Source organism: Eriocheir sinensis, chromosome 17 (genome assembly GCF_024679095.1).
Source record: "Eriocheir sinensis breed Jianghai 21 chromosome 17, ASM2467909v1, whole genome shotgun sequence".
NCBI classification, from domain to species: Eukaryota; Metazoa; Arthropoda; class Malacostraca; order Decapoda; family Varunidae; genus Eriocheir; species Eriocheir sinensis.
Window position 1 is genome coordinate 1,510,001 of NC_066525.1, and position 15,388 is coordinate 1,525,388.

The 15,388-nt window shown below is 43.5% G+C and overlaps 1 protein-coding gene across 7 annotated transcripts in view; it reads right to left on the minus strand.

Moving 5' to 3' along the window:
* The window catches only part of LOC126999700 (protein MTSS 1-like), a 91,828-nt gene extending 76,706 nt beyond the window's left edge, over window positions 1-15,122 (minus strand). For all 7 annotated transcript variants that reach the window (XM_050862456.1, XM_050862455.1, XM_050862454.1 and 4 more), the window contains exons 1-2: window positions 14,784-15,122; window positions 466-527 (exon numbers count right to left, since the gene is read on the minus strand). In XM_050862456.1, coding sequence (XP_050718413.1) covers window positions 466-527; window positions 14,784-14,861 — 140 coding nt within the window. In that variant the 5' untranslated portion in view covers window positions 14,862-15,122. The remainder of the gene's footprint in view (window positions 1-465; window positions 528-14,783) is intronic.
* Between the last annotated feature and the right edge of the window lie 266 nt (window positions 15,123-15,388).

Here is a 15,388-nt window from a genome sequence, read left to right on the forward strand (position 1 = left end):
ATCTCTCCTCCTCTAAACCTCACCTTCTCTTCCCAACCAAAACATGCATAGTTCCAGTAACACTGCAGAACACCATCTCTCCTCCTCTAAACCTCACCTTCTCTTCCTAACCAAAACACACATAGTTCCTGTAACATTCACTCTGTAGAACACCATCTCTCCTCCTCTGAACCTCACCTTCTCTTCCTAAACAAAACACACATAGTTCCTGTAACATTCACTCTGTAGAACACCATCTCTCCTCCTCTGAACCTCACCTTCTCTTCCTAAACAAAATACACATAGTTCCAGTAACATTCACTCTGCAGAACACCATCTCTCCTCCTCTAAACCTCACCTTCTCCTCCTAACCAAGACATGCATAGTTCCAGTAACACTCACTCTGCAGAACACCATCTCTCCTCCTCTAAACCGCACCTTCTCTTCCTAAATGAAACAATGACGTATAGTTCCAGTAATACTCACTTGAGGGCGTGCTGTAGCTTGCTGGCCCGCGTCAGGAAGTCCTCCCACATGGGCCCGCTCCCCTGTAGAAGGTAAACAAGAAGGTAAGTACAGGTAAAAGTAAGCAGATATATAAACACAAGGTAATCTCAGGTGCAATCACAAGTGTAAACAAGATGAATAGGTGAGTAAAAGGTATAAACAACAGGTAGATATAAGGTATAAGAACGAATGTAAAGGGTACAAGAGTGTGAAGAAAAGGTAGATACATAATTACAGGTGTAGATATGAGGTAAACAAATATAAAAACAAGGTAATCTACGGTAAAAGAAGAAAGGCAGTCAAGGTAAATGTGTTTGTAAATAAAAGGTAAATACAAACATACGTAAAGGCGTAAATAAAGATGATTAAGTGTTGAAATATAAGGTAAATAAAGGTGGAGGCGCTCGTAAACACACACACACACACACACACACACACACACGAACACACGCATCGTATATCCCATCAACTTTCTCATTATCAAAGCCCTGTTTACTCTCTCTCTCTCTCTCTCTCTCTCTCTCTCTCTCTCTCTCTCTCTCTCTCTCTCTCTCTCTCTCTCTCTCTCTCTCTCTCCTCAGTTTCCAGTTTGTATATTTTTCTCTCCTCTCTCTCCCCCCCCCCTCTCCTCTCTCTCTCTCTCTCTCTCTCTCTCTCTCTCTCTCTCTCTCTCTCTCTCTCTCTCTCTCTCCTATTGGCTTCATTTTCCTTTCTTTTTTATTAATTACACCGGCCCAGGTAACGTCAGGGTTCTCAGGTGTGCATACAGGTACCAGGTATAAGCCTAAAGAGCCATAAAGGTGAGGGAATGAATGAGTGACCCCTAGGAGACCGTCAATGGTACTAACACTAACACGCGAGGCTGTGATAAAAGAGACTATATGTACGATAACTTGGTAAGGGTAGTGTTTTTCTTTTTACCTTATAGACACATGTATATATATATATCGTTCTCCTCCTCACCTATTTCTGTCTTGTCCCTTTCCCTTCTGTTGCCTGCCTTTCCATGTTTCCCCTTCTTCTGTTGCCTGGTTTTTCATGCTTCACTCCTCTGTTGCCTGCCTTTCCATGCTTTCCTACTTCTCCCCTACCCCTTCCCCCTTCACCTAAATATAATAAATTACTTCCTAGATTCCATTAGAACCAAATTAGCTAAGAGAGAACCATGATACTGCCATTATTGTAGCCCCAGCGTGTAGTAGTAGTAGTAGTGGTAGTAGTAGTAGAAGTAGTAGTAGTAGTAGTAGTGATGTAATGAATGTAGGGAGGAGGATGTGAGTTTAAAAAGTGCAATTGTGTTTAGGTTTTATGTGAGAAGGGGAGGGAGAGAGAGAGAGAAGGAAAGGGGGGAGGAAGAGGGGAGAGAAGGGAGGTAGGTAATGTGTGGGAGAGGGAGGAGGAAAGGAGGGGAGAGGGAAAGGAAAGAAGGAAGGAAGGAGGAAAGATGAGAGCATAAAAGGAGGGAATGAAAGATGAAAAGGAAGGAAGGAAGGAAGGAAGCTAAAAATAGTGCGTGTGTGTGTGTGTGTGTGTGTGTGTGTGTGTGTGTGTAAGCATGTATGTATGTATATATGTATGTATGTATGTATGTCCCCACCACCACCAGCCCCATTAGGCCTATTTACCAACACCATCTTCACCCTACGTCCTAAAAGGGGAAAGAAAATGCATTAGAGAAGGGCAGAAAGGTAAGGAGAGGGAAGGGAGTGAGGGGAAGGGAAGGGGGGTGAAGGAAAGGGAAGGAAGGATGAGGGGAGGGGAGGAGAGGAAAGGGAGGATGAGGGGAGGATAAGGAAGGGATGGGAAGGGTAGGGATGGGAAGGGAAGGGAAGGGAAGAGATGGGAAGGGAATGAAAGGGAAGGGAAGGAAAGGGAAGGGATGGGAAGGGGAGTGAAGGAAAGGGATGGGAGGATGAGGGGAGGAGAGAGAAGGGAAGGGAAGGGAAGGGATAGAAAGGGATGGGAGGGAAGGAAAGGGAAGACAGAATGAGAAAGAGAGGATGGGAAGGAAGGGAAGGTTAGTAAAAGAAATACAGGAGAAAGGAGAGAGAAAGGAGTGGGAAGGGAAGGGAGAGAAGGGAAGGGAAGGGATAGGAAGGGATAGGAAGGGAAGGAAAGGGAAGACAGAGAATGAGAAAGAGAGAGGATGGGAGGGAAAGGAAGCTAAGTAAAAGAAATACAGGAGAAAGGAGAGAGAAAGGAGAGGGAAGGGAAGGGAAGAAGAGAAAGAGAGGGAGAAAAAATTAAAGGTAAGATGTATATTGTAGAAAAGAGGGAGAAAGGGAGAGAAGGGAGGGAAGGGGAAGAATCTTATAATATTGACAGACCTTCCCTTTTCTCTCCCCTTTTTCCACTTCTGTTCCTTTCTCCCCTTTCCTTTTTAATGTATTTCGGCAGGGTTATCCTCTCCTCCTCCTCCTCCTCCTCCTCCCCCCCCCTCCTCCTTCTTCTCTTGTATTGCATTATTAATAGTACTTCTCTGGGCAAACACGAGGGAGGAGGAGGAGGAGGAGGAGGAGGAGGAATAATTACAATATTGATAAAAATGAAGAACAAGGAAGAAATATTCACACACACACACACACACACACACACACACACACACGAGAATGAAAAAAATTGGACGTTAGAGAAAAAAAGAAAAAAAAGGAAGTCATTCTCTCTCTCTCTCTCTCTCTCTCTCTCTCTCTCTCTCTCTCTCACACACACACACACACACACTCACACACACACAATCATTACGGTCCTAAGCATTCACACGGATATAGGAAGCGTACGAAGGACACCACCACCGTGGTACCACCATCATCACCACCACACCCATCACCACCACCACCACCATCATCACCGCTTCCTATGTATTCTATTCTCACAAACTATCACATGATTATAAAGTTCACAATGCAAGTCAGGAATTCCTTAAAACCTTTCCTTGTGTTTTGTTTGCTTCCTCATATACACACGCACACACACACACACACACACACAGTAAGGATGGAAGGAAGGAAGGAAGGAAGAAAGGAAGGAAGGAATGGATGACTGACTGACTGACTGATTGACTGAATATATGAAGGAAGAAAGGAAGGAAGGAAGGAAGGAAAGAGGGTAAGGAAGGAAGGAAGGAAAGAAGGAAGGAACGAAGGAAGGAAGGAATGGATGACTGACTGACTGACTGACTGACTGAATATATGAAGGAAGAAAGGAAGGAAGGAAAGAGGGTAAGGAAGGAAGGAAGATGGGAGGGAAGGAAGGAAGAAAGGAAGGAAGGAAGGAATAGATGGCTGACTGATTGACTGACTGACTAACTGATTGACTGAATAAATGAGGGAAGGAAGGAAGGAAGGAAGGAAGGAACGAAGGAAAGGAAGAAGTATTGACCACTGATCACAAAATACTAGAACTCTCTCTCTCTCTCTCTCTCTCTCTCTCTCTCTCTCTCTCTCTCTCTCTCTCTCTCTCTCTCTCTCTCTGCTGTGGCTCTCGGGGTCTACTGGGCTATTCAGCGCGACACAACAGAGGGTAGCCGCAGAGCCTGAGTCCACGCTATTAGTCACGAATGGGCCAAGCCGGGACAGACACACCGCTGCCACCAGTGTATTGTTAGAAGGGATATGCACACCGCTGCCACCAGTGTATTGTGTTATAAAGAAGTCATGGCTAAGGTGCAGATGGTGTTAAAGAGAGAGAAAATGCGTTAGAGAAAGGCAGGTAAGAAGAGGGGAGGTAAGGTCAGGTAACGTAAGGTAAGGGAGAGGAGGTTAGGAGAGGTAAGATGAGGGAAGAGAGAGAAAGAGGGGTGGAAAAAAGGAAAGGTAGGTACAGGAGTTTGAATCGCTGTTTAAATTGCTTTCATTAACGTTTATTTTCGCCGACAGAGTTCTCCATACCCAATAAATAAGCCATACTATTACTACTATTGCTATATACAGACAACTACGAAATATATGTAGTAAGCATCACAACACAAGCTAACCAAAACATAATTAATATAAGTCAGCAATACAGTTTTTCGTGCTAATAGGATACTCAGCACTGCACATGCTCCCTACTCAGCACCCACACTCAGCATCCACTCAGCACCCCAATCAGCATGGCATTTACTCTGTTCAGCATTGTTGCATGAATTTCAAAGCCAACGAGATGAGAAAAAAAGGAAAAAAACAAAAATTAGGGTACTCCACCCCTTCCTCTCTCTCTCTCTCTCTCTCTCTCTCTCTCTCTCTCTCTCTCTCTCTCTCTCTCTCTCTCTCTCTCTCTCTCTCTCTCTCTCTCTCTCTCTCTCTCTTATCTTCTCTACCTGTCTTTCTCCGTTAAACTTTCTTCTTTCTATTTTCCATTCCTCCTCCTCCTCCTCCTCTTCCTCGTCTTCCTCCTCCTCCTCCTCATTATTCTGTCACTATATCTTAACTCTTTCTTAAGTCTGCATTATATTCTCTTTCCTCCTCCTCCTCCTCCTCCTCCTCCTCCTTCCCTTCCCAAATGTGGACTAAACTTTTCTCTCCTTTTCTTTCCTTCTTTTTCTCCTCCTCCTCCTCCTCCTCTTTCCTCCAAGCAGTGCCCAGGTAATTTCCAGTGACCCGTAACGGAGAGAAACTTTCCTCTCACCTGGTCGAGGAGGAGGAGGAGGAGGAGGAGGAGGAGGAGGAGGAGGAGTAGGAGAGGTGAAGGACGTGAAGTCGAAACAGCAGAGGAAAAAAAAAAAGTTGACTAGACAGTTGGAGAGAGAGAGAGAGAGAGAGAGAGAGAGAGAGAGAGAGAGTTAATCATATTGTTTGGCTTCAATTACCTGCATTTTATTTCCCAGTGCGTGTGTGTGTGTGTATGTGCGTGTGTGTCTGTGCGTGTGTGTGTGTGTGTGTGTGTGTGTGTGTGTGTGTGTGTGTGTGTGTGTGTGTGTGTGTGTGTGTACTTAACAATGGACACATTCATACCTATCCATCTTAACTGTCAATCTCTCTCTCTCTCTCTCTCTCTCTCTCTCTCTCTCTCTCTCTCTCTCTCTCTCTCTCTCTCTCGACCTCAATGCCCCTTTCTGGACACATGAGAACTTGGCCTACATTCAACCTCTCTCTCTCTCTCTCTCTCTCTCTCTCTCTCTCTCTCTCTCTCTCTCTCTCTCTCTCTCTCTCTCTCTCATCAACACCGTAAAATATCTCAACCATGTCATGCCTTTCATCAACACACACACACACACACACACACACACACACACACACACACACACACACACACACACAGACACACAAACGCACACACGAGGAGGAGGAGGAGGAGGAAGGGAAAGGGGAAATGAGCCGTACAAGGTGGAGGAAAGAGGGGAGGAAAGGGGTGGAGGAAAGAGGTGGAGGAAAGGGGGGGAGGGGGGGAGGTATATACAGGTGTTAGTGGGAGATAATTATCCAACAGGTAATTTCGTGTATATTACCTGAGACAACTTAGAATCTCACCTTAATTAGTGCCTCTCCTGCCTTTGTTACCTCCCTTCCCTCCCTTCCTTCGAGTCATCTCTCTCTCTCTCTCTCTCTCTCTCTCTCTCTCTCTCTCTCTCTCTCTCTCTCTCTCTCTCTCTCCCCTTCAATCAATTAGCTACTGTTATCTTCAATCATAAGCATATTTATTTGTGACTCCATTGTTATTTCTCTCCCTTCCCTTCCCTCCCTTCTTTCTTCCCTCCCCTCCTTCTCTCCCTTCTTTCCTCCCTTCCTTCGATTCATTTTTTTTTCTCTCTCTCTCTCTCCCTTCTTCAATCTATCACTGTTTCTCTTCAATCATAAGTATCTGTATCTGTCTTTAGTACTATAGAAATAATAATAATAATAATAATAATAATAATAATAATAATAATAATAATAATAATAATAATAATAATAATAATAATAATAATAATAATAATAATAATAATAATGGAAGCTGCTATTATTAACTTTCTCCTTCTGTCAATTAATTACCTTCTATTCCCATCACTAATATCACCATTAACTACTACTACTACTACTACTACTACTACTACTACTACTACTACTACTACTACCGGCCTCTTGCAGACTCCTTACGTTCCTATGTTCTTATGTTTTTATTACTACTACTACTACTACTACTACTACTACTACTACTACTACTACTACTACCACTACTACTGCCACCACCACCACAACTACCACACTTCTCTCTCATCTTTCCATCCCAACCACCACCTCCACCACCACCAGAGGAAGCCTTATCAGGTGTACGCTAACAGCACACCTTTTTAGGGCAACAGGACAGGTGCACTCCAGCTTGATTGACTGCCCTCAGGTATATGCCTTTAAAACACTTATTGAGAGGGTTGACTTGACGTGATTCTGATAAACGGGATTGGATTGTTTGTATATAGGATTGAGGCTCTTGTTTGTTTATTTGTTTGTGTTGTCTGTGTCTATCTATGTGTTTGTTCATCCGTTTGACCCCAAGACTTGCCAAGGAAATGTCCACTTGAGGAATGACAGTTTAATCAAAGCAATATAAAAACGTTCTTGATAACACTATGCGCGACTTAAGAACAGGAAACGTTTCAAGTGGAGTTGGTGTTGTGATATCTGCTTTTCCTTTTTTTTTTCCTGTCTTTCCTTCTCTTTCTCCCTTCACCCTTTTCTCTATTTCTTCCTATCTCCCTCTTTCCCTTTTCGTTATCCTATTCTCCCTCTCCCTCACTCCTTCGTAAGATATTCCCTTCCCCTCCCTACCTCCCTCCTTCCTAATCATTTCCTCCACTTCTTTCCAACCTGTTCCCTCAATCATCTCCATTCCTCCTCCTAACCCAACCATCACACCAACATACCAACAGGAAAAGAATTAACCAACACACTGATAAAACGTAACATAACATCCCGGTGAGCCTTGAACCAAACATACCGCCCACATACACACATAAATCCTTCCCTTCCTCTCTAGATTAACCCCCAAAAAACTTAATCCCCGCTAAGATTAATCTACGTAGAGGATCAGAGCCGATAAAGAACGGGTATTTAGAAGGATCAGGTGTGTTTCCATCCCACCTGGAGCTTAATTAGTGTATATTTCGGGGGATCTAAAGGTTACACACACACACACACACACACACACACACACACACACACACACGCACACGGACACTTCATATCTCTCTCCCTCTCTCTCTTTCCGTCTCTCTCACGTCACTCACACTTCATCTCTCTCTCTCTCTCTCTCTCTCTCTCTCTCTCTCTCTCTCTCTCTCTCTCTCTCTCTCTCTCTCTCTCTCTCTCTCTATCACTCACTCACTCACTCACTCATTCACATCACACCCCTTATCACTCGTCTGTCTTAAAGGTTGTGTGTTCCCTTTACGAGATAAGGAGAATTGAAGGGCAGGAAGGGCGGCAGGAAAGAAAGGGAAGGGAAGGGAAGGGAAGGGAAGGAAGGAAACGAAGAATAGCAAACAGAAGGAAGAGAATGTGGAATATAAGAAAATTGACGAGGTTATCTGTTCCATATAAGAAGAGTATAGGGCATGAAAGGACGGCGGAAGGAAGGAAGGAAAGGAAAGGAAAGGAAAGAAGGAAGGAAGGAAACGAGGAAAGACAAAGAGAGAAGGGAATGTGATATAAACATAAAAAAAAATAGTCTAGGCGGAAGGGAAGGAGAAGAACGGAAAGAAAGGGAAGGAAGGAAATATAGAAAGGGTTACTTATGAGGCCGGAAGAAAGAAAGAAAGAAAGAAAAGAAAGAAGGGGTTATTTAGGAAGCCGGGAGAAAGGAAGGAATGGAAAAAAAGAATAAAAAAAGAAAAAGAATAGATTACTACATAATGTCACCCTTCCCAAATGACATCACAGGCGGACGGACGGAACTGTCTGGTCTTATGAATACTAATTGCACTGATTATAAAATGTAGGTGAGTCATTAGCGAGATCAAGGCAGGTGTGATACTTTTTCATTGCTGTAACCTTACTAATGATGTTGATTAACTATAGGTATATGGAGGTAAGGTTAAGGGAAGGGAAGGGAAGGGAAGGTGAGGAAGAGGAGGGGAGGGAAAGAGGGGGAAGGGAATGGAAGGGGAGGGAAGGGAAGTAAACGATATAGGAGAAAAGGGAGAGAAGGGGAGGAAAAGGAAGAGGGAAGGGAAGATGAGGAGAGAAAAAAAGGAAGGAAAAGGAGGAAAAAAAGGAAGGAGGAACATAGACGTTATTAATGACAGAATAAAAAGTAACATATGTGAACGGTTTTATTACATTGTTTATGATTTATACGTTAATTAAAAAAGTGGAGATGAATCATTATACAAAAAAATATATATAATTGATGTTTCTTTTGATAATTAGAAAAAAAACATACAGGTGAAAAATTACAGGTAAAAGTTATGTTTTTTTTACGCTGTTAATTAACTACATTCAGGGAAATAATAATAATAATGATAATAGATGGCTGTGAAAAATTAGTACAGAAAACAATGTATATATTATGTGTGTGTGTGTGTGTGTGTGTGTGTGTGTGTGTGTGTGTGTGTAACGAGGAGGAGGAGTTGGAAGAGGAGGAGGAGTCCTCGAGGAGGAAGAATGAGCATGATTGAGGAAAGAATAAAGGAGGAAAAAGGGTGAAGGAAATAAGGAAGGAACGAAGGAAGGAAGGAAGGAAGGAGGAAGAAGAGAAAGGATAATAAGGAACGAAGGAGGGAGAGAAGGAGAGAGGATGATGAATAGGAAAAGAGAGGGAAAGAAAGTAGCGTGTGTGTGTGTGTGTGTGTGTGTAGGTGACGCCCAACACAAAGATGACAGTAACAAGACAGTAAGAACGTAAGACAGAGGGCGGACGTGATGCGTAGAAGAGGAGGAGGAGGAGGAGAAAGAGGAAGAGGGGGGCAACAGTAACGGAGCAGTAACAGGAACCGACGCCCCGCCACACACACACACACACACACACACACATAATAAACCTTCGCGAATGACCTTTTAGAAATATCTTAATAAATCAAAAGTATGTAAACTATCACGCCATGTATGTGTGTGTGTGTGTGAGAGAGAGAGAGAGAGAGAGAGAGAGAGAGAGAGAGAGAGAGAGAGAGAGAGAGAGAGAGAGAGAGAGAGAGAGAGAGAGTGTGTGTGTGTGAGAGAGAGATTAAGACTAACAGCATCTAATAAACATCATCATAATCACGCTCTCTCTATTAATGAACATCTATAACTCACTCTGAGGAGGAGGAGGAAGAGAGGAGGAGGAGGAGGAGGTAGAGGAAGGAGGAGGAGGAGAAGAGGGGGAGGTATGAAAGACGCATGATGCTTGCTTATTTGCTTGCTTTCTTGCTTGCTTTAAAGATTTATGTCAAAGAACTTACGAGGTGAACGCCCTCCAACACACACACACACACACACACACACACACACACACACACACACAAGCAACAAGTCCCACAAGTTTCCCAAGCATTCACGTACTACGGGTTATATGAACTTTCCAATACTGACCTAACCTGACCTCTGCCATTACGTTACATTACAAGCTTTCACGGAGACCAACAGCATCGGGGGACTTGTATAACTAAGTCTATTACCTATATAACATACTTACTGGCCTAACTACGTACAACACCGTATTAATTAAACTAACAGAGGTCTTGCATAACTAACTGAACTAATTTGCTTTAACTAACTTACTAAACTACGTAAATGACTGACTGCCCTAACTAACTAATTACCTAACTAAACTTCCACCACCATCTAACCAACTAAGAAATGCCCTGACTAACTGAAAACCCCTACAAACTAAACACTCTCCCCTTACTGAAACAACTATCTAACTGTAAGAAGATAACTAGCCTAACTAACTGACTAACTGCAACATGTAACTCTCCCTTCCCTCACCACCTAACTGGCAACTGGTCTGAGGCACGCAACCCCTGCAAGACAAGAAGGGAGGGGGTTGAGGGACTTGGTGTAATCTTATATTCAGGTGGCTCGCGTTTTTCCACCCACCTAGCCAGCCCTCAAGAAGCCTCGTCATGTTGGGGGATATAAACCTCTTGAAGGCAACACTTGAGGACTTACTAAGGACTCATGTCTATTATTTTCATAGGCAGAAAGGGAGACTAATCGAGTTCTCAGGAGTGGCTATAAACGTGGACTTAAATACTCGTTTACAAGAGGTAGAGGAAACAAGATGCCACCCTCTCCTTTCCTCTATAATTATTCTCTACGTGTGCAATATATAGCTAAGCCCTAACACCCTTCTCCTCACCCTATATATACACACTCCTCCCTTTCTCCCTTCCTTCTCTCTCCCTCCTTCCTCCTTCCCTCTTCTTCCCTATTTCCAACAGCATCCCTAGTCTCTGTCCTTCCCTCATTCTCTAATCTATCTTATGGGCAAATACTATATATGGACTAAATTACCGAATTCTCAAACGCTATCAGCTCTCCTATCATCTACATCCAAAGGCCATTCAAAAACCCAATTATCTACATGTGCAATACAGCCTAGCAGCATCCCTGGTCTCTGTCTCGCTTATTATCCATTCTATCGTTCTTCAGAGGATTATTTAAGGGGGGCAACTCTAGCTACATCTCATAACGCCATAGCAATCCTCCTCTTCTCTCCCTTTCCCTTCATCTCTCTCCCCTCGCTGGCTCTAGGGAGGAAGGGAAAAAGGGAGGGAAAGGGAGGGCGTGGCAGGGCCTGAAACGGGATGTCCTGTTGAAAGGAAGGAAGGAAGGAAGCCATCGAGAGAGAGAGAGAGAGAGAGAGAGAGAGAGAGAGAGAGAGAGAGAGAGAGATTATGACAAGCTTACCAACCTAATCTATTTCAATTCCCTTTTTTATCCTCTGACAGGGATTAACAAACGAGGAAATGAGAAATGAAGAGGAAGAAAAAGAAGAAAAGAAGAAGAGGAAGAGGAGGAGGACGAAAGAAGAAGATAAAAGAGGAACACGCAGAAGAAGAAGAAGAAGAAGACCTACTACAATGAACACAACTAAAACAATACTAGATCGATTTTAACCCCTCCCTTCACACACACACACACACACACACACATATGAGGCGTAGAAAGATGCGGAGGCGGAGGCAGCGGGGAATCGAACGTGGGCCAGCCAGCCAGCCAGTCAGCCAAGCACCATCACCTTTGTTCTTGCTTCTAAGGCAAGACAGAAGAAGGCGAACCAAGACAAACACCCGCGAAATGCCACTTGTCTTGAAGCCTCTCCTGTGAAAAACGATCAGTCTCGCTTGCGTGTGTGTGTGTGTGTGTGTGTGTGTGTGGCAGCAGCTGAGTCGTGTTGGATCGATATTACTGAACGCCACGCCTCCACACACACACACACACACATGGAGTAACAGCAGCAGCAGCATCACGCCGTACACACACACACACATACACACAGGTGGCGGACAAAACGTATAGCTGCCATCTATAGGAATAATAATAATAAATAAGAATATCTAGTCTTGTTCAGCAACACCAACGCACCACCACCACTAACACCACCACCACGTCGTCTCCATTCCTCCACCACCAACCAACCACGTCAGCAATGAAGGAAGGAAGGAAGGAAGGGACCACCATCACCACCAAGTCAACAAAGGAAGGACAGACAGAACAATGAATGGGAAGAAGGAAGACTGGTATAACTGAATGCAGGAAGGAAGGAAGGGAACCAAAACAGATTAATACCAGTCACCACCACCACCACAGCAAAGATATAATTAAGAATGAATGGGGACCTGGAAGAATGGGATAAATGAATGCCAGAAGGAAGGAAGAAGGGAAGGAACGAACCACAACCAGAGACAGCCAACCAAGAAGGAAAGACAGAACAGAATGAATGGAAAGAAGCAAGAACGAGATAAATGAATAAATACAATCAGACAGACACCACCACCACCACCATCATTACCATCATAAAACCACAAACGCATCATCTTATACGACGCAACACCACCACCACCACAGACACCACCACCACCGCCAACCACAACAACGGGGCTGATAGGCTGTACGGATTCGCTTAGCAACCGTCCCCCCAACCCGTGGCAACAAAATTCGGGGCGACAAACTACGAGAGGAAGAGGAAGAGGAGGAGGAGGAGGAGGAGCCCTGTAGAGCGTCCCCAGTGCCAGCTTGCTCCTCTTCCCCCCACCCTCCTCTCCTCCACATCACTAGCGCGCCCCCAGGACAGGATCACAAGTGCTATCGAGGAATAAAAAAATCTTTCCCAAGGAGACTGATCAATAAGAAGGCCCATGACTCCCCCAGACTCCTCCCCTTCCTTTTCACGCTCCCCCAGCCTGCCCCAGCAACACCCCAGCCTCAGCCCCATGGTGCAGGTGCCTCGGGGTTGCTGCTGTGTGCTGGGCTACGGTGTCATGAAGGGGCGGGGGACGCATTCTTAGGCCTAAGCCAACGTAGTATTGATGTGGCCATGTCCTGTCTGTCTGTCTGTCTGTCTCACTGCTGCCATTGCTGTCTTGTGTTTTAAGCAGTTATATATTTATCTATGTGTGCTTAGTTGAGGTTTTGTTAAGTCTTGTCTCTGTTCTCACTGTCTATGTCTCTGGTATTGTATTCATTTTATTCAAGATCAATATTGTGTGTAAAGTTGAATTTTGAGAAGTCTCGTGTTAGTTTACTGGAGTCAACTGATAAGGAATTCATGCTTGAAATAAGTCTCATGTAGTTTTAAGATGTTTGGAAGTCGAGTGGTGGGAATCTAGAGTTGCGAGTCACTTTTGTGGGTTGTTTTTATATGTTAGTGAGTGTTTAGTGGACCATGATAAAGTCAAATGTCCTTGGTTGGGTTTTAAGCGAATATCTGTGTTGTGTTTGGTCATGTCTGGGGATTTTGTGTCAAGAATTCCATGTTTACAGTTACTTGCTTTGTTTCCGTGTGTGTTTCATGGACTGATAATGGTGTAGTGATCTCCTTTTAGGTCAATACAATAAGGAAGTCACTAATTTCGAGTCACTTGCTTTGTTTATGCCTGTGTTTAATGGATTGTAACGTCGTCATAATCTTCTTTTGCTCAATACAATAAAAATAAAGAAATCTGAGATGACTACACATGAAAGCTCATAGGTATCAAGTGACAAGTGGGAAACCTGACCTTAATATATTGTATAGGAGTGTACGAGTTGGTTTGGTATGTTACAAATACACTATGTTGTACTGCAGAGCTTGTGGGGCCATCCAGAGCAGAGGTTGTGCAGGAACGATATGACAGAATACAGAAATAAGGTTGTGATCAGAAGAGTCCAACGGAAAGAACAGTTTGACAGAATAAGCTGAAGAATTAGAAGTTAGGAAGAGGTCAAGGATATTAGGCAGTCAGGGAGAAGTCCAAAGAATAGTTTAACAGAATAAGCTGAAGGAATTGTGGTTAGAAAGAGATCTTGAGTCATAGGTGGTCAAGGGATCGAGAGAATAGTTTAACAATAAGAATTTGAGATTAGGAAGACATCTTGAGTGTTAGGTGGATAAGGAAGATAATAGTTTAAGAATGAGAATTAGAGGATAGTAAAAGAAAATAATAAACAATACATTATACACTTGGAGGGGGAAAAGGAGGAGCAGAAAGACAGTTATGAGAACGTAAAAGAAAAGAAACAATATATCATTCACCAGGGAGGGAAAGGAAGGAAATGGAGACGGAGTTATGGAAAAGAAAAAAGAATAAACATAAATAAAAACAATTAAATAGGAAGAGATCTTATGTGTTAGGTGGTCAGAGATATGTGCAAAGGTTCAACTGTATGTCATTTTAGGTGGTCAGTGTTATGTGCAAAATAAGGAAGGAAGGATGAATGTGAAAAGAGAGGAAATGAAGAAAGAAAAGAAGGGAAGAAAGACGAGAGGAGAAATGGAAAGGAAGGGAAAAAAAGCACAACGAAAGCAGGAATAAAATGAAATAAGGAGGAAAGGAAGAAACTAAGAAGGAAAGTAATAAAGGAAAAGAGAGATGAAGTGGAGGAAGAGAGGAAAGAAGAAAAGGAAAGGAAGGGAAAAAACAGCATAACGAAAGCAGGAATAAAATGAAATAAGGAGGAAAGGAAGAAACTAAGAAGGAAAGTAATAAAGGAAAAGAGAGATGAAGTGAAGTTAGAGAAGAAGAGAGGAGAGAAGAAAAGGAAAGGAAGGAAAATGAAATAAGGAGGAAAGGAAGAAACTAAGAAGGAAAGTAATAAAAGAAAAGAGATGAATTGAAATAAGAGAGAAAGAGAGGAAGAAAGAAGAGAAGAAAAAGAAAGAAGAAGCCCAAACGAGTGTCCAAGGTGCAAAGGTTCACCCAACTGCATGTCACCTAAACTCACCTTCATGTCATTGATAACCGACTGGAAGAGCCCCGCCAGCGCCGAGCAGTCCCGATCTAGCGTGTGGATCACCTCCATGCTGCTGAGGGAGGAGGAGGCTTCTGCTAACACACTATTTCACAATAAACCAAAGCCATTTTTCCAAGATCCACTCCACTTGGGCACCCTCACCGCCCCGCCGGCCGCGCACACACTTAACACACGCTAATCGAGCCTTTTACTTACACGGACTATACTTTATCCTACGCCCATGAAAAGGAGATTATTTCTTTCACCGCCACACAACACAGAGACAAGATATACTCCCCCTCTGGATGCCACTCAGTCACTGGCGAGGGTCGAAGGAATAGGAATGGTTACCAGCGAGAGGCAGCGAGCGTGTACCGAGTTGTCATACGCAAGAAAATTCCCATTAATCGGTTTTTACGAAGCTATCACATCCTTACAACTGACAACATCCAACCTAACTTATCCCCTGAACCTTAATCATTAATATATCCTGCACAATTGGGAAGAATAACGTTGATTAACCCAGTTTTTAGACTAATATGAAGGTACCAGCAGTTGTCATACGCAAGAAAAATCCCATTAATCGGTTTTTACGA